Source organism: Myotis nattereri, assembly GCF_964212035.1.
Source record: "Myotis nattereri genome assembly, chromosome: 14".
Lineage (NCBI taxonomy): Eukaryota > Metazoa > Chordata > Mammalia > Chiroptera > Vespertilionidae > Myotis > Myotis nattereri.
In genome coordinates this window covers 19,812,646-19,832,344 of record NC_138089.1, presented here as the reverse complement: position 1 = coordinate 19,832,344, position 19,699 = coordinate 19,812,646, and the positions used below count along the sequence as shown (strand labels likewise).

Here is a 19,699-nt window from a genome sequence, read left to right as displayed (position 1 = left end):
AGCCTAGTAGGAGACAACATTACTCAAATTTAAAAACCAAATAGCTCTCTGTCTGGTTATCTAGAGAAGGGTGGGAGGCAGGGAGTAAGAGAGGGAGGGGACGAGGGAGGAAGAGGAGAGAAGACACCAGCTAGCTTACTCACTGTATTGTATTGTTTTGTTGAGCAAACAGCCTCTACCACCACCAACCTTAGAACAAGCTATCGAGCGGGAGCTTAGAGTCCCATCAACTGAAATGCGAAGCGTCTGCCCTCTTGACTTCTGTGCTGAGCTCACGACTTGTTTTCTTTGTTCTGTTCATGGTCTCTTAGTGTGTGACCTGCGCCTCCTCGCTGACATCCAGAGGGGCCGCTTGTTGAGCCTCGTGTTTGCTGCTTTAGAGAGTAACTGTTGCAGGTGCTCCCCTGGGGGGCCCATGGGGAACTTCCTGCAGGTTTCCTAGCTCACAGTGCTCAGACCATTCCACGTGAGGCCTGGAGTGCGGGTGACTATCCTCCCGTCCTTAGCCAGTACATGGTACCGGCGCGGGAACGGCTAGCAGCATTTTATCCGCATGCCTTTAGAAGGGAATGTGTTCTAAGTGGGTGACCTAGGTACTGCAACATGCCACACTCTTCCTTATGTGAGAGTGTGCTTCGTGGAGAGAGGAACATCCAGCAAGCCTTTTAGAATCGAACTGGGACTCTCAGTGGGTTCGGGAAGAGGTGGTCTTGGCACCAGCAAGCAGCATGAGAATTACCTGGGAGCAGGTGAGAAAGGCAGGCTCACTGGCCCCCTCTAGACCCACTGAACAGAAGTGCATGCCAACAAGACCTGAGGGTCATTTGTAAGCGCGTCGGGTCTGAGGAACGCTCCCTGGACCAGTAGGTCTCCACCTTGGCAGCACATTGGAGTCAATGACCAAGTGCTAACTGCAGAAGCCTTGGTCCTACATCCTGGGATTCTAATGTTGGGTTTTAGGTGTGGCCCAAGCACACAGGTCACTAAAATATAAGAAAAAGCTCCCCAGGTGATTCCAATGAGCAGCCCGGGTTAGAAACAGCTCAGTCTGGGTCTCAGCATGGGAGGAGAAGCAGCATGAAGTGTTCAGGAGCCCCAGGTGGGCCCGCATGCCTGGTCCTCAGAGAGGGAGGTGGCTCAGCGCGTGGACGGGTGACTGCATCGGGTGGGAAAGAGCCGGCTGGGCACACAGGGCCTGGTGCGCTGCCCTCAGGAGCAGCCCCTGGTAGATGCGAAGGAGGTTGTGGAAATGCATGAAGAGGGAGCTAGAGTGATCAGCCTGGCACTTGGGAAGGCCTAGACCCCCTCAGGAAGAGAGATTGGGCTATGGCAGGGAAACTGGTTGGAAGATACGCCAGACATGATGCAGGTTGGCATGGCCAGCTACACAATTTGCAGGCCTGGCGCAAAATGCACATGTGGGCTGTTAATAAAAAAAGCAGGGAAAAGTGTCAGTAACGGTTCTGATAGGCCAGTGGTTCTCAACCTTGGCTGCACTTAGAATCACCTGGGAATCTTTAAAATCCTGATTTCTGGGCCTCGTCCTCCGGAAATTGTTTCTTTGTTATGGGGTGAGGCCACAACATTAGTAACAAAGAAACAGAATTTCCGGAGGATGAGGCCCAGAAATCAGGATTTTAAAAAGATTCCCAGGTGATTCTAATGTGCAGCCAAGGTTGAGAACCACTGTGATAGGTAAAATATGCTTTTCCTTTCTGTGGCCTCTCTTGACCCATCGTAATGTATAAATCTATGTCTGTATACTTTTGCTATTTAACACTGAACTCCTTCGCTGCAGGGACACTCACTGGATAAATACAGACCCTCACAGGCTCCCCTGGGTCCTGCCCCCATTACCCAATGGGGTGTGCAGCCCAGTGGCGGCTGGGTTCTCCCTTCTTCTACCACAGTACTGAGGTGCCATGTCCTGCTTGGAGGAGAGGACTCAATCTCCCCTTCCCACAGGCTCACACCCCAGCTCACGGTGGACAGCCACGCAACAAAGATTTTCCATCTCAGCACCAGGACACACTTGGAACCTGCTGGGTCACAGGCTGAATGTGCTGGTGTGCTGCCAGCTGCTTTTACCTGAATGCTGATGCTTTTTCTGAGTTCACCTGCCTAGGTGCACTGGCCCAAAGAAGTGCCCGAACAGGAATTTGCAGGATAGAGAGGAAAATAGTTAAATTTTGAATTGGCCAATACGGAGACAGGAGCGTATGCTCTAAAGACCCTAATCCCAATGTGTGTGGGTTACAGAGTGTAGAAGGCAGAATCACAAGGCATCGTGGGTTAGGGGTTCGGGTCGTGCTGGGAACAGATTGGTTGGAGGTGAAGTAAGGGTGATGAAACATTTCTTAGGGTCTTGAGGAGAGTTCTGAGGTCTGTCCCCATGTCCCCCTGATCCCAAGGGAAAGTAGCCAGGGGTCATTCCACCTTAGGACTCAGGAGCTGAAACATAACATGGGTCAGGATGTCATCTTTATTGTGCCGTAGGTCCTAGCCTGTGACCATTAGCCAGGTCTGGGCTACTGTCTTCTGCCTTGGGGTTGTTGGTTATACAAGGGAAAGGCTGGGTCTCTGAGGGATATCTAGGTATAGATAGATGTAGATGTAGAGATACAGAGAGAGACATAGATATATAGACATAGATATATAGACATAGATATATAGACATAGATATATACATAGAGATATAGACAAGAATTATAGACATACAGATATACTAGTAGAGATATAGATATAGATTAGTATAGGTATAGATATAGATAGATATAGATATAGATATAGATATGGATATAGATATAGATATATAAAGTGTGAGATGATTTCTAGAGCTAGGGTTTAAAACTAAATTTAATCAAAAAAAAAAAAAGTCATAGGAACCTCGGATTCTCTGCTGCCATGCCTCAGCCCATACCATGCCTGCAGCCAGACCCCTGCCAGGGCTAGAAGGTCATGGGTTTGCTGGGCTGGGGCAGGAGCCATGCAGGTCAGAACCTCTTCCCTCCACCTCCCCCCATGCATGCTCTATTGTCCCTTGGACTTCACTTAAAACACAAAATCAAAGATAAAACTTAAAATTTCAAGCCGATCCAGCCTGCAGAGCTGTGAACACCAAGTGACAAGCCTTTTGTGTGTAGGTCCCCTGTGACTGCATTAGTGCCTGGCCCACACAGCTGCCCCGAGGAAAGGGAGGTGGAGGGATGGACAGGAGAGGGTGTGGAGACGGTCATATCAGCACATGGTAATGTCAAAGAGGAGCGTTGATAATGATTTCAAGCTCTCTGCTTGTGTCACTCAATAGACGGTGGCACCACTAAGAGGTACAGCGAAAGGGAAATGAGTATTGGGAGTGGGGGCAGGGGCGCGGTTTAGGTACCTGTGAATACTTCCTTTGTTCCAATACTTAATCATCCCCTTTTCTCTGGTTTAATTGCACAGGCTGGCACTTTCTGAACAATGAGGAATAATAGAGGGGGCGTGAGCCTCCACTTCTGACTCTCATTAGCTCTGTCTCCTTCTGAAGCCTGATGCTAAACTGGGTTCAGAATCAAGAGCCCACTTCTGTTCTCTTCAGGCCTGTTGTCAGGGTGGGATTTTTGTCATTTAGGCCCCTCTTGAACAGGTTCCAGCCAGGTACAGGGCGTCTTACATGAATCCATTTCCTGGGAGGACAGAACAGTTGTCAAGTGGGGGTTCCCGTGTAGTCCCAGATTGAGGCGAGGACAAAGGGACACTCGGCAGCACAGGTTCTAAAGAGAACAGCCTGTAGCGGCACCAATTTAGAGTTGGAAACCCTCCCTGCAACACCCCCCGCCCCCCAAGCTTATTTGAGGATAGACAGCTGGCCCACCTTTAGTCTGCCATGTGAAGACTGGGGAGGGGCCTAACCACGAAGAGATGGGGGTTATGGAGAGAGGTCCTTCCCTCCAGGGGTGGTGTTTCTTGCTGGGAGCCTGATGGGCAGTGGAGGACGCACCTAGAGGCTCTTTTCTATAAAGGAAAGAACTGGTAAAATTCTTTCAGGAGCACTTGAAAGAAGGGAAGCCAGGTCTGGTGGGATATCTGCCAGGCAGCAGTCTATTCCTGGCCGCTCTCAGCGGGACAGAGGGACCTGGAGGGAGAGGCCAGGGTTTAGAGAAGGGGCCGCGTGGAAGTGGCCTGTGGCTGGGCCAGCAAAGGTGCATGTTCTCAGGGTCAGGTGGACAAAAGGGAAGGTGGCTGTCATCTTGCTTAACCCGGACAAGAGGGCGGAGGGGGTCCACACCAAGGGCAAGGGGCTATGAAGAGTGACTGCTGAGGGCCGGAGCTGCGTGGATCAGGGAGGTGGGGCTGTGTTGATATTACATCCTCTGAAGAATCTGTGATAACCTCAGAGGGAAACCTCAAGGATGCTGGGCCACATCAGGGTACCACAAGCCAATCTGTGTTGCAAGGAACCAAGCCATGGCCAAGAATTCCACTGTGGCCCTCCCCCCCGTACATAGAAAATGTGGCCAGAGAATCCCACTGCCCCCTGTGAAAACGTGGCCAAGAATCCCACTGCCTTCCCCCCTCCCCCCTGAAAATGTGGCCAAGAATTCCACTGTGGCCTGGTACACAGAAAACCTGCCTCTTTGCTGCTCCACTTCCCAAAATACTGAAGAAGCGAGAACCCGGAAGCTAGAAGGAAGAACAGTGAGCACCGAGCTTTGAAGTGGATGTGAGATTAGAGTATTAAACTAGAACTGACTAGTTTCATTAACCTGAAGTTGTCAGAAAGTTATGGAATCTTTACAGAGATACCATTTAGAGATGAGGAAGCAGGATTTCAACACAGGAGAGTGGAAAGCAGCGACTTGAAAAAAGGAGAATTGTTTCATGTTTCTATTTCTATTGCGCTGAGACAGCTCAGTAATCTTATTCATTTTGAATTTCTAGGTCATTCCTCACTGGGGCCCGTTGTGTTACTATTGCAATATCCTGGTGAAGTCTATTTATTGCCTTTCATTTAAGATCTTTGCGCCAATATTCATAAAAAAGAGATTATTCCATATCTGTGCCTCAATATTCATAAAAAGATATTATTCCATAGCTTTTATATATATATATAATCTTGGTTTTCGATCAGGGTCCTTCATAAAAGACGTTTGAAATATTTTCGTCTTCCCCTGTGCACTGAAACAGTTTCAGTACGTTAGAACTACATGCTAACATGACTCACCTGTGAAAGTCCCGGCCTGCCGGCTTTCCTGGTGAGCAGGTGAGGCCCTGCTCTGCATTCCTTCACCGGGTTTGGTCTGAGCTGCTGTTCCCCCTCACTCCCTCATGCCGGTCTGTGGCGTGGCTATAGAATTGTGCTAGGAGACACCCTCAATATTTAATTTCTAGTTTGAATTTAAACATCCCGTCACCAAATGTTTGCTCTTCACAACTTTGGGGCCTGGGTCAGTGTAGTGCATTTTGGGGCGCGTTAGGGGAGGACAGGCATCTCCCCACCTTCAAAGAGAATCAGATTCTGTTGGAGATCCACGGTGATGGTGAGGTACCCACCCCCTCCCCCTGGAATCTAGTAGCACATAGAACAGGACCAGTGCCAAATTCAAGTAAGCCCCCTATGGCTTGCTCATTGTCCTTTATTTTACCTTGGGGTAAAATCTGGGAAGTTTATAAATGGTGAAAATCTCTAAAGGGCCAAAGATTTCAAAATGTTTTAAGATTTTGTCCTGCCCTGACAATATTTTCAAGCCACAGTTATGTACCCAATCAGTGAAAAGCCAGCCAACCAAGTTCCCCAAATGTGTACCCTGGGGTCCTCTGGGACTCTTTTCCCCGGGTCCCTCCCACCGCACGTGTTTTTCTGGGGAAGCATTGGGGGAGCAGCCTGGTCGCTTTCCTCATCCTGGACCGCAAAGCCCCTCTCGGTAGATAGCATGAGGCAACCATTCTCTCTCGTCAGGGAGGCTGTCTTGAAATCCCATCATTTCCCCCTGTAGTCTTTCTCAGTCTGCAGTGAATGGGGAAGGGAGGACTGGGTTATTTCAGTTCTGGCAATGGCCACATCACAATTGCTTCCCTCGTCCTCCTCTCTCTCCCTGGAGGGCCTAATTTATTTCATGCATCTTGACCCATCCCTGCTTAGCAGTGACCGCTGCGGTGCTGCCTGGAAGCCTTGCCGGTTCTGGCCCCCGAGGCAAACCCTCCAGGCCACGGATCTTCCCGGCGGTGACGTCAGCCTGGCTGCTGGGCCCAGCTGGATGGAGGTGTGTTTTATGAAGTTCAACCCTGCACCCTGGGCCATAAATACACGTTGTGCACATAAATGTACAGCTAACATTGCCCAGACCCCTCCGAAGCACCATGTTAATAAGCAGACAGTAAGTCTTTAAAATATGGAAAAGCAGTTAATCTTTCCGCTGGCAAATCCTTTGTAGGGGGTTGTTTTCCTTTGCTCCAGTATCGCTGCAGGCAGGGCTTTTCATCTCCTAGGATTTAGGGAAATGCAGAGAAGTTTGCTGTGGGGCTCCATTGACAACACTTGGGGAGCCTTCCGCTGAGAGGGTGCATGTGCTACAAGCGGTGCTTATCTCGCACTCCTGTGGCTCAGCATCTGTGTGGAGCAGCCTCCTCGGACCTGCCCTGCAGTACAGACAGAGGTCTGCTGCCCGTGGCGTGGACCCACAGCAGGCCTGGGTGCCGGGGGCTTGAGCTCTGCCCCTGTTACTCTAGGACAGTGGTTCTCAACCTTGGCTGCACATTAGAATCACCTGGGAATTACTAATGTTGTGGTCCCACCCCATAACAAAGAAACAGAATTTCCGGAGGATGAGGCCCAGAAATCAGGATTTTAAAAAGATTCCCAGGTGATTCTAATGTGCAGCCAAGGTTGAGAGCCACTGCTCTAGGAGTTACTCAGCCTCTCCTTTCCCATCTCTAAAATGGGCACAACCATGTCTTATTCATATAGCTTCTGTTAAGAGTACTTATCCTCTCTGAGTCCCAGTGTTCTCATTATTAACATAAGAAAATTGATACTTTTTGCCTTTAGCATAATGTTCCATTTCTAAACGTTCAAAGAACACATGAACACATCTATAATAATAGAAGTGCAATATGCTAATTAGACCGGACATCCTCCCCAACGAAGCCACGGCGGTGGGGGCCGAGCCCCTTGCCCGAATTTCATGCATCAGGCCTCTAGTTCTCATAAAGAACCTCAGCGTTACAGATTCAGCCCAAGTGTCCCTTGACAATTATTCCGCCAGTCTTCTCTCCCCTCCACTGCCCTCCTCTCCTGCCCTCTCCCTTACCCCACCCTTCACCCTTGCTCTTCCACTGATGATGTTGTGGAAGGATCAGACTTGAGGGTGGGGATGGGGGCTCAGCAGGCAGAGGTGCCCGGAGCCCATGCAGGCTGGCTTCACTGAAAGATGCTGGGGCGAGTTTGTAGCTGCCTCTCACCCTCCGAGCAGCCATGACTTTCATCTGTGTGTCTCGGGCAGAGAAGGGGTGTTGCCAGTGCTGGATTTAAGGATGACGTAGGTGAGACCTATCAGTCTGGAGATTATACGGTCTGTGCTTTATAAATATTTAGCGTCACTCGGTCCTTCAATTCCTTCTTACCTTTTGGAAGATGCTTCATATGTTCCTTTGTATATTTGTGTTCAACTGACTTAAGTCCTATTGTTCAGTCCATTTATTCTTCCTATGTGTAACATAGGTCATGGAATGCTTACTGGTTTGTTTTCTATTCCCAACACATCTGATCAGTCCTACCCATCCCATTTCTTGTTCTCCTTCTCTGGAACAGAGTTACATATGCTTAAATAGCCACCCCTTGTTATTTCGCAGCATCCTTTTTCTACTTACTGTGTGTTGGATCTCCTTTCTCGATAGTAAGTAGAGATCTGCTTTACCCTTTACCCTCTACCTGGTGCTGGGTAGACCACATAGAACCACATGCTGTTGCTATGCAATCATCCCCCTATTGACGGACTCGCAGTTAGGTTTCGTATTTTTCCTCCTCTCAGGGAGCAATGCTATCAAGACCATCTTTCCACATGGCTTTTTAGGTCACGAGAAGAGTTTCTCTTACTGAGAAATAAAACTACAGAAAAAATAGGATCTAAATGATTTCCATTATAATAATACAAATGACTGTACAAAGTCACATTTCCACCAGTAGTGTCAAATAATCACTTCTGCAGACTCTCTTCCATGTGATAGTAGGCCAGACTTAAAATTTAGCCAATCTGCTTATGAAAAATGCATTTTATTCTATAATTCTCTAATTTTTAGTGATTATATATATATATATATATGTGTGTGTGTGTGTGTGTGTGTGTGTGTGTGTGTGTATTTTCACAACCATTGTACTTCCCTCCAATTATTAGTTCGTTTTTTATATGTTCAGTAAAGCAGTAAAGTTTGGTCATTTTCTTCAAAAAGAGATGTCTTTTACTAGATTTAATTTTGGGCATTTCCTAGTGATTAATGATATTGTCATTGGTTCTTTATCTCAAATATTTTTTTCATTGGGCATTGCCAGTGTCAGGGAAAGGCTGTGGTTTATACTCTGATTATGTAACTGGTCAGCTTGCCGAGTTCTCTTATTAGTTCTAACCGTTGGTCAGTGAGTTCACAGGGGTTTTCTATGAACATGGTAATATCTGTTCTTTGGTTGATTTGGTAGGATTCACTTGTGGGCAGATTTTCAATGAGCATTTCAGTTTTTTTAGGGCTATGGGTCTGCTTGTGTTTTTTATAGCTTGGCCAAATGTTGACAGTTTATATTTTACCCCCAAAGGTGTGTTTGCTCTAGTTTTCAAGTTGTTTGCAATAATATACAGAATAGTCACTTGTTTTAAATGTCTATCTTCCGAGTTTTAATATGATGTTGTGACTTCTTGATCAGGAACACTGAAAGTTGGTTTATATTGATGTTCTTTTAAACTAGAGTCTAGTTCTTCGTTATTTTCACATTTTAATGTGCATTCTATTCTCCTGCTTTTATCTTTATAAATTTATTCTGTCTTTAATTCCGGAAGTATTTACTGAGAGTCTCCGTGTCCCAGGCACAACTGTAGGTGCTGGGGATAATGGGTAACCACGGGCAAACAGCTGCAGCCTTCCACCTCCGGAAACCAGCCTGTTGTGAGGGGCCATCAGCAAGGAAGGAGCAGGCACAGGGAAAGGAGGTTGAGAACTGACTCAGTGGTGTGGGAAGGGCTCCAGTCTTATTAGAACAGTGGTTCTCAACCTTCTGGCCCTTTAAATACAGTTTCTCATGTTGTGACCCAACCATAACTGTAATGTTGCTACTGTTATGAATTGTAATGTAAATATCTGATATGCAGGATGGTCTTAGGCGACCCCTGTGAAAGGGTCGTTCGACCGCCAAAGGGGTCGCGACCCACAGGTTAAGAACTGCTGTATTAGAAATGAGAGTAGAGAGAGGGAGATGGTGGATTATTCTTTTTAGGAGTTTTACTATAAAGAAGGACAGAGAAACAGGGCGGTAGCTAGAGGTAAGGTTAAGAGAAGGTTTTGTTTTTCCCGAGACGGGAGATACTGACGGCATGTTTGTAACCTGACGGCATGGCTAGTAGACAAAGGGGACTATTTGTGCAATGATCACCTCTCTTCTATCGGTCCCATCCTTGTGGTATCCTGGGACCAGCCTTAGAGAAGGGCATCAGTACTTAGCCCACAGTAGAGGGAAGACCAGGTGGAGGGGCACAGGTGCAGCGTATGTTTTTATTGTGCCAGCTTCTCAATTTAAAAATGTAGTTCATTTATTTGCGAATTTCTTTTTCCCATAGAAGTACTTAAGATCATACTGCACAGATCTGAGTCTGGTTTATTCTCAAATTCGCAAGGATTAATTGAATGTGTTTTTTTAACCTTTAATTTCCACTGCTTATATATTTTTGCTATTTCTAATTTTACCGTACCATAAAAAATATGCAGGTGATGCTTTCTGCGCTTTGGAATGTGTCGAGGTTGCCACTGTTTGAAAGTAACTTAGGGGGCCAAATATAGGGTGATGGAAGATGATTTGACTTTAGGTGGTGGGCACACAATGCAATATACAGATCATGCATCATAGAAACGTACACTTGAAACCCAAATAATCTTAACCAATGTCACCTCAATAAATAAAAAGAACTTATATTCTACATTTAGATCTCAAGAGGTTTTGTTCCATATTTTAATAGATCATGTATTCATTGATCCCTTTGGTATTTCTATCAGTTAGAACACTATGATCATAAAAGTTCATGTCATTCCTTGCTATACTATTTCACTATTTTAATATGAAAAATTATTCATAGTGTATAAACTATTTATTGCATTTTAATGATGTCTTTGAATATTTGCATACTAATATTAACCTGTTCCTCTCTTGTGTTGTTAGCATCTTTCTGGTAAAACTTTTCCTGTCATTTGACATCTCTCATCTGACATGTTTTCCACGTCATTCTGTTTTAGGAGTGTCTGTTGCAAACAGCATAATGCTGGTATTTTGTCAATGCAATTTAAGAGTTTCTGCCTTTTACTTTGTGAATCTAATCACCTCACATTTGCTGTGATTGGTAATAATTTTAGACTAATATTGTCAAATTTTTCTGTATATGTGTATATTACTTAACATGCTATTTTTAGCTATTATCCCTAACTTCTAAAAAATAATTTTCTATCATTATCTACAGTTACCTAGAATCAATTTTCCCCTGAACCTGACATACATTTTACTTCATGTTACTCTGTTTCCTTCATTTTATGTATTCCCATGGAGAAGTTGCTGCCATCCTCATCCCTCTTTAAGTAATTTGTTTCTAGAGAAGATATTAGGGTTGGTCTATATCTTTAATGATTTGAAATTTCATTCATGCTAGAATGGGCCCTTTCTATGAAAAAAAAAAAATTCATCAATTGGAAAACATTCTCTCCCTTTGGAACCTTTTTATATCTCTTTCTCCTTTATTGCACATCTGGTCGATTCATTTGGCTTACTTTTTAAGTCAACCATTTGTCCTTTAAAGAATTGTGTGATGTTGGTTTTGCATTATTCTGAGACTCTGTTAACTTTCCTCCAACATGGAAATCAATGGTCCTCTGATGAGAGTCATCTCAGGTAGGCTATTTTAATTCTGATAGGCACAATCCATTACAGAGGCCAGCTGCTAAAGCGATATCTTTGCATAGGTGAGAAGACACCTAGTGCTAAAAGGGGGATGAAAAGCAGATATTTTTAAAGTTTTTTGAGATAGTTAGCAAGGTTTAATTTTTTTCTCAAGGCAGGTGTAGTTGTGGAGAAGGGCAGGAAGGGCAGGGAGTGGATGGTGGTTTAGGCATTGGGGGAACATTACTGAACAGTGGCATGCCTTGTTCCCTGCTATGGGTGGGAAAAAATAAACAATTGTGTCATGTTCAGTGAACAGGCACGGGGCATTTGTAGAAAGGAAGCTGGTTGTGTTGTAATCTTGGAGGCATTCTTGGATATTATAACATATGAGATGTGAAAGGGGTCCATCTCCTTCTAATTTCCCACAAAACAGCAGATGCTTCTTCATGGGATGACTTTTGTAAAGCATGTTGATGCACTCTAGAGCAGCGGTCGCCAACCTTTCAGACCTCACAGATCACCAGTGGACCACCGGTTGGCGACCGCTGCTCTAGAAAACAGAACCAATTTTCTGAGAGAAAGATGAATGAAAGTAAAATTTATGGAGGAATTGAACATTTTATTAGGTTATAGTCTCTTTCATCCTGCTAAATTGAATTGGATGAAATATCATGAAAAGGTAAGTGACCAGGATTCTAGGCCTGGGGTTAAATACTTACCTACTCTGTCGGCTCTGAAAGAATCAGTATTTCTTGTGAAGGGAGGGTTTTTATGGTGGTGTTGCTTTGTCATTCCGCTGTGTTGGGCAATGAAGAAGCAGGTGTCATTAAGCTGTTAGGCCCCAGCACAGTGTGGACTTGAGAAGGGTGGGACTTGTTAGAGGGCCAGCATTCATTTCCTCCAAACACCGTGCAGAGCGGTATCTCGAAGGTTTGAGGAAGTTCACTATCTTTTGTCATCCATGTGACACAGCTTCAGTCTGTCTCTGAGGAAAGGAGAGAAAAGCAACTTAGAACAGTGGTTCTCAACCTGTGGGTCGCGACCCCTTTGGCGGTCGAACGACCCTTTCACAGGGGTCGCCTAAGACCATCCTGCATATCAGATATTTACATTACGACTCATAACAGTAGCAACATTACAGTTATGAAGTAGCAATGAGAATAATTTTATGGTTGGGTCACAACATGAGGAGCTGTATTTAAAGGGCCAGAAGGTTGAGAACCACTGACTTAGAAGAACATCAAATGCAACTTTTGATAATGTTTAGGAAGGAAAGCAGGCTTGGAAAAGCCTAACCTCTTAGACCTTGGAAATTGAGGTGAATTAGCCAAATCTGACCCTGATGATTTGTACACATAAAATTCAGTCTTCCCAAGGTGAGTCTTATGAGCTGTGTATGGCTATGGCAATGGGCTCTTGTCTTCTTAGTGAAACTTGGTGTTTGAAAGTAAAGAGCCGATGGAAAAGGCAACTTGAGGAAACTTGTTTTCTAAAATATGGTAGTTACCTCAGGGAAAAGTTCTCCTCGTGGCTCTTTACAGGAGGAACGGTAAGTGACCCCACCATGTCTGTGCCTCTTGTTCCCCCAGGTCCTTTGTCATCCAGCAAATCCCAAGCAGCAACCTGTTCATGGTGGTGGTGGACAGCAGCTGCCTCTGCGAGTCCGTGGCCCCCATCACCATGGCGCCCATCGAAATCAGGTATATCCTTCCGTGTTAGGCCCAGCTGCTGCTGCTGATGCTGGTAAGGGGATCAACTGCCGGGAAAGCTGGGGGAGGAGTGAATGATCTCTTCCCGCTGTTGGAGAGAAAGAAATTGTCAAGGGATTTTAGTGCCAACATGCAGTGCCAATGCAGATTAGGGCGAAGTACCATTTTGGAAATTTGCCTTAACTACAGTCAACATAACGAATCTCTTAAGTGTGAGCGTTTAAAGGCCCAGAAGATCAGAAGGCGTCCGGAATCTTGCCATGGCTTCCATCCTGAGGTCAGTCTGATAACCCATCCTGTTCTCTTTCCCCCGCAGACTTGCCACGGCAATTGCATTATAGCTAAAAAGTTTACTTGTGAGAAAACCATCCCTTTCAGGCGAATCGAAGAAGTGTCTACAGGAAGGCTGCTGGCTCCCTGCTCTCAGCCTCAGTGCCTTCGCAGTCTGGGCCAATAGCCTGTTCTCATGCCCACGATATACTTCACAAGCCTCCTTCCTATCTTTTCTGCCCTGAAAGGGCTGTCATTTTATCACCTTCTGCTATTACACACGAAGTGGCTCTGATCATCTTAGTTCACTTATTTCAAATTGTGGTGAGAATTATTCCCCCTGCTTACGTTTGGAAAGCCTTTTATTTACAAGAACTTTACGTGAAGCAAAAGTAGCAATGTTTATACCAGACAGAGGGTCCCAGTGTATGGAGGGGGGTGACAAGCCTCTCAACCCCTACCCATATGGAGCATGACTATAAAGGTACTCCTTTTACACTGAAAGCCATGATCAGAGCAAAACCAAGCTTAAGGCTGAAAAAGGTGGGCTTCCAATTGATTTAGGCAAATTGTAAGAGAATACCTCCTGCAATACTGTGAGCAAAAACTTAATTTTTTAAAAAAAATTTTTGTTAAAGTTCACACACCTCCTGAAAAAATGAAAAGTGTGCCTAGACCAGTGGTCGGCAAACTCATTAGTCAAGAGAGCCAAATTTTTTAAACTATATTGGTAGGTACATTGTTATTAACTTAATTTGGGTACTCCTAAGGCTTAGGAAGAGCCACACTCAAGGGGCCAAAGAGCCGCATGTGGCTCGCGAGCCGCAGTTTGCCGACCACGGGCCTAGACAAATTAGTATATGGAAACTGGCAAACTAGTTTTTTAAATGCCACCAGAGCCAGCTGAGTATTAATCTCAACTTTAAATAGCAAGTGATTTTAATGTTATTAAACTATCTAAATCCTAGAAAAGATTTTAAAGTATAGCACCAATATGAAGTTGAGATTTATTGAGAATGTTTGCTTCTATATTCAAATGAAAGTTCAAGTTCAATAGCAACATATTATATACATATATATGCTGAAAAGCCTTTGATAAAATTCAATGATCACCCATGAGAAAAGCTCTATGTAATATGTAACATGCAAACACAAACAATAGTTCCCCAAACACTAAAATCACTTCAGAACATTATACTTAGACAACTAGAGTCAGAGTAAAATCTTCTAGAGTTAATAAGATAATTTGCTTTGGTTACTTAATACAAAATCTGTATTTTTTTTCCTGTAAGTTTCTGGATGTAGTAAGATGAGGTCAATGGTACAGAATAGAAACTCTTATGTATGACAAAGGTTCAATTCAAAAGGAAGAATATAAATTAGACTTAAGTAGTGAAATAACAGTCTCACAAGAAATCCTAGGGATTGTAGAGAACTTCCTATCTGAGACAAGAAAGCTATGGGAGAAAACCAGATTTATTTAACTATGTAAAAATGATAACTTTTCTATGGAAAAAGATTACTTAAAGTCAGTAGCCAATTTATAGAACTTGAAAAATGTACTTAGAAATCAAATTATAAAGAGCACTTTTAAATTAATAAGTCAAACAACCACATATAAAAATAAACAAGTCACTGGGTGATCTGAATATACAGGTAACAATGAAATATCTAGCTATAGCCAAGAAAGGCAAACATACCTGTTAGGCCTGCAGTTCCAAGACTGGTCATCTCTACCACAGGCAGGGGCAAATATCACTGTCTGTTGAGGACCTACATTCAGCATTCTTTGTAGCAGTAAGAACAGATGAGAAAACGAGTGCCCATCAATAGGAAAATAGCTTAAAAATAGAGTTAGAATAATGGAGTTGGAGAAACTTGCATCAGTCACTGGATAAAAAGCACACTGCAGAAAGTAATAATATTTCATTTTTGTAAAACAGAGCCCTCCTTCCCCCCAAATGAAAAGAAGAAACAAAACCTTTCATAGCCAAAAATGATCAGCTCCCTTAGATGCAATTTTGTTTTTAACTTCTGATGGGGGAAAAATTAGAAAGCCAATATTTTGCCTTTATAATATCCCAACAGATAGTCTACCCCTCAGTCTACATAATAGCATGTATGCAAAGAGTAATTTTAAATATGTTACACATTTACAACTGTAATCAGAGATTCACATCGCTAACTTGATGAAATTTAGACGAGTGAATTTCCCTGAATTATCTAGGTCCCAAGAGACTTTGTTCAAACAATTGAAGAGTGGGGAGAAGGCATCTTGGACTCTGTCTCTGCTCTGACCCCCTCTGCCTTTCTCTGCAGGAAAATGCGAGGGAATGTGGGGGTGCACCCAGCCTCCAGGCCAAGATGGTCCTTATCCTGTCCCCTCTGCTTCTGCTGCTCTTCTTAAGGTGACACTGACCGAGATGTTCTCCCGGCATGCTAAATAATGGATAAACTGTGAACCAAAACATGGTGCGACATAGGAGACATGAAATATAGTCCAACCATCAGCATCTCATGATTTTAAACTGTGCGTGATATAAACTCTTAAAGACATGTTGACAAAAATGTTATCTTTTTACTTTGCCAGTCATGTAAATGTGAGTTTGCTACATGATAACCACCCTTCATCAGAAACGGGGCTGCCAGTGGGCAGTGTCCCTTCTGCTTGAAACCCACTGAAACCAATTTAAAACTGTGTACTTTTTAAATAAAGTATATTAAAATCATAACCTCCTTGCTTGGGTTTTATCAGCACTCTATTGCCGCGTGCATGAAAAAGTTACCCATTCCAGACACCAGGAAAGGGGTGGTTGTTGGCAGAGACTTTGCTCTAAAGCAGATTCTAGGCAAATATTTAACAATTGTTTTGATGCTCCAATCTCGGTTATAAAAATATTTACAGAAGGAAATAAAAATATCATCTACATGGGAAAATTTATGACATAGAATCCTGAATTTTATTGAACTGAACTTCAATAGAAATCATAATATGGATGAGAACACATGCTCCCATAATATGCAAGTTTTGAACTATTTGGCATTGGGAATAAAGAAGTCATAAATCCTAGGAATTCATTGTGAGAAGGCTTGAAGAAGGAAAGGAACAATGACTACAAATGACTCCCAAGCTTATTGCTTGAGCATTTGGCTTCTGGCTTTTCCCATAAACAAGAGATGAAATTAGATCTCAAATATTACAAGATGTGAAACTACCCAGACCTGTAAGCATTCCTAAAACCCTGCATCCTGGACCAAAGAAAACAGATTCCATTGTATCACGGTTACCAAATAAAGTGAAATAATTTCCGTGCCTAGGTAGGATCGAGATGCCTTGCTTTGTAGGACAGACATCTAAAAGCCATGTGGGAAACACCCCTTAAATCCCTTTTAAAAAACACATTATGCCTTTGATATTTTAGAAAAATTGATGTGATCATACTACTTTATACTAAAATGATTCCAATATTTATAGGACTGCCAATACTACATTGTGGTACTTCTTTAAATTAACAATATGACAATGTTATAACTTGCCAAGCTGCCAAAATTTAACAACAATGGGGCCCTGGTATTGTGACCACTGTGGTCATTGATACTGTTCACTTTCGTGCACTAAATAAATGAATTCATGTTGCTCACATAAATTTTAAAATGCTTAATATTTGCACTAACCAATTATAATGTAATGTTTTTACAAAAATAACATCTCATGACCAATCATTCTCCATTAAAATTCCAAAGGACTGCAACAATAAGTATATTACATTATAATGCCCATATTTCATGTTAATGATGTAAAATATGTGCAACATAAATATTTATAATTTTACTCCCTATCACATTCTAAAGAGTGGAATGGCATAATTTTGAGTATGTTTGTGACATAAAGACAGCATAGTTGAGTCACACTGTTGACCAGGACATTGTCAAGCATCACCATCATGTAAGTGACCCCCTGCCCAGTACCTCAATGTTTCATCAATGACTTCAAACAACTGGCCACTCTATTGATCTACTTAAATAGCTAATACTTTTCTCCAATGAATTGTGTCAAAAGCAAAAACCTTGATCCCTCTCTACCATACTCTTTTCTTCGGACTGACTCAGCTCCTCAAACCAAAACCCTAAAGCTGCCCTCCTCCGAGTTTTCCCCTCAGCCCACTGTACAAGGAGTCTCATGAATATAAAAACATGACCCAAGTAAATGCTGTTTACAAGAGACCCACCTCAGAACAAAATATACACACAGGATGAGAGTGAAGGGATGGAAAAGAATTTTCCATGCAAATGGAAAAGAAAAAAAAAAGCTGGAGTAACAATACTCATATCTGACAAAATAGACTTTAAAATGAAGTCCATCACAATAGATAACAAAGGTCACTACATAATACTAAAGGGATCGATCCAACAAGAGGATATAACCCTGGTAAACATATATGCACCTAATATAGGAACACCTAAATATATACAAAAAACTTCTAGAGGCCTTTAACGGAGAAATCGACAACAATACAGTCATAGTAGGGGATTTTAACACCTCTCTGACCTCACTGGATAGATCTTTCACAAAAACATAACAAGGAAACAGAGACTCTTAAAGGACACACTGGATCAGATAAATTTAATTGATATTTATAGAACATTTTACCCCGAAGGAGCAGAATATACATTCTTCTTAAGTGCACATGGATCATTCACAAAGATAGCCCATATGTTAGGACACCAAACAAATCCCTACAAGTTCAAGAAGGCAGAAATCATATCAAGCATCTTTTCAGATCACAGAAATCAACTACAGTAAAACCACCCAAAAACATTCAAACATATGGAGCCTAAATAGCATGTTATTAAACAATGAATGGGTTACCAACAAGATCAAGAAAGAAAGAAAAAACTTTCTGGAAATGAATGAAAATGCCTGCACAATAATCCCAAATCTCTGGGACACAGCAAAAGCAGTCTTAAAAGGGAAGATCATAGCACTACAGGTATATCTCAAAAAAACACAAGAAAAATCAGCAATGAACTATTTAACCCTACAACTTAAAGAACTAGAAAGAGAATAAGAAAAGCCCAAAGTAGAAGGAAGGAAATAAAAACTAGAGCAGAGATAAGAAAATAGAGACTAAAGAAATAACACAAAAAAATCAATGAAACCAAGAGCTGGTTCTTTGAAAGGATAAACAAAATTGATAAACCATTAGCCAGACTCACCAAGAAACAAAGAAAGAGGACCCAAATAAATCAGAAACAAAAGTGGAGAAGTAACCACCAACACCACAGAAATACAAAGGATATTAAGAAAATACTATGAACAACTATATGCCAACAAGCTGGACAATGTGGATGAAATGGACAAATTCCTAGAGAAATATAATCTTCCAAAACTTAATCAGGAGAAATCAGAAAACCTGAATAGGCCAATAACAACTGATGAAATAGAAGCAGTAATCAAAAAACTCCGAGCAAACAAAATCCCAGGTCCAGATGGCTTCACAGGGGAGTTTTACCAAACATTCAAAAAAGAACTAACACCTATACTCCTCAAACTATTTCAGAAAATCCAAGAGAAAGGAACACTTCCAAACTCTTTATGAGGCCAGCATTATCCTAATTCCAAAATCAGATAAAGACACTACAAAGAAAGAATTACAAGCCAATATACCTGATGAACATAGATGCTACAATCCTCAACAAAATGTTAGCAAATCACATCCAGAAATATGTTAAAAAGATCATAGACATGACCAAGTGGGATTTATTCCAAGGATTCAAGGCTGGTACAATATTCACAAATCAATAAACATGATACATCACAAAAACAAATTAAAAGACCAAAATCACATGATCATATTGATAGATACAGAAAAAGCATTTGACAAAATCCAATGCCCATTTTTGATAAAAACTCTCAGCAAAGTGGGAATAGGGGGAGCATATCTCAACATGATATGTGACAAACCTACAGCCACCATTATACTCAATGGGCAAAAACTAAAAGCATTTCCCCTAAGAACAGGAACAAGACATGGATGTCCACTTTCACCCCTCTTATTCAACATAGTACTGGAAGTCCTAGCCACAGTGATCAGACAAGGAGAAATAAAAGGCATCCAAATTGGAAAGGAGGAAGTAAAACTCTCATTATTCGCAGATAACATAATATTGTACATAGAAAACACTAAAGACTCCACCAAAAAACTACTAGCTTTAATAAATGAATTTGGCAATGTAGCAGGATACAAAATCAACACTCAAAAATCGATGGCTTTATTATACAACAATAATGAATTCTCAGAAAGGGAAACTAAACAATCCCATTTACCACTGCAACAACAACAACAAAAAATAAGATACTTAGGAATAAACTTAACCAAGGAAGCAAAAGACCTGTACTCAGTAAACTACAGGACATTGAAAAAAGTGATAGAAGAAGATATAAGCAAGTGGAAGAATATACCGTGTTCATAGCTTGGTAGAATCAAATCATTAAAATGTCCATACTACCCAAGGCAATCTACAGATTCAATGCAATCCCTATTAAAATACCAATGGCATATTTCACAGAGCTAGAATACTTCAAAAATTTATATGTAATCAACAAAGA

The 19,699-nt window shown here is 42.4% G+C and overlaps 1 protein-coding gene across 2 annotated transcripts in view; it reads left to right on the top strand.

Annotated features, from left to right (window-relative positions):
- Positions 1-15,821, top strand: part of CACNA2D3 (calcium voltage-gated channel auxiliary subunit alpha2delta 3) — a gene marked incomplete at its 5' end in the record, with an annotated part of 806,336 nt that extends 790,515 nt beyond the window's left edge. For both annotated transcript variants that reach the window (XM_081105975.1, XM_081105974.1), the window contains 3 exons: positions 12,700-12,810; positions 13,009-13,096; positions 15,409-15,821. In XM_081105975.1, the coding sequence (XP_080962101.1) occupies positions 12,700-12,810; positions 13,009-13,096; positions 15,409-15,501 (292 nt within the window). In that variant the 3' untranslated portion in view covers positions 15,502-15,821. The remainder of the gene's footprint in view (positions 1-12,699; positions 12,811-13,008; positions 13,097-15,408) is intronic.
- Positions 15,822-19,699: the final 3,878 nt, after the last annotated feature.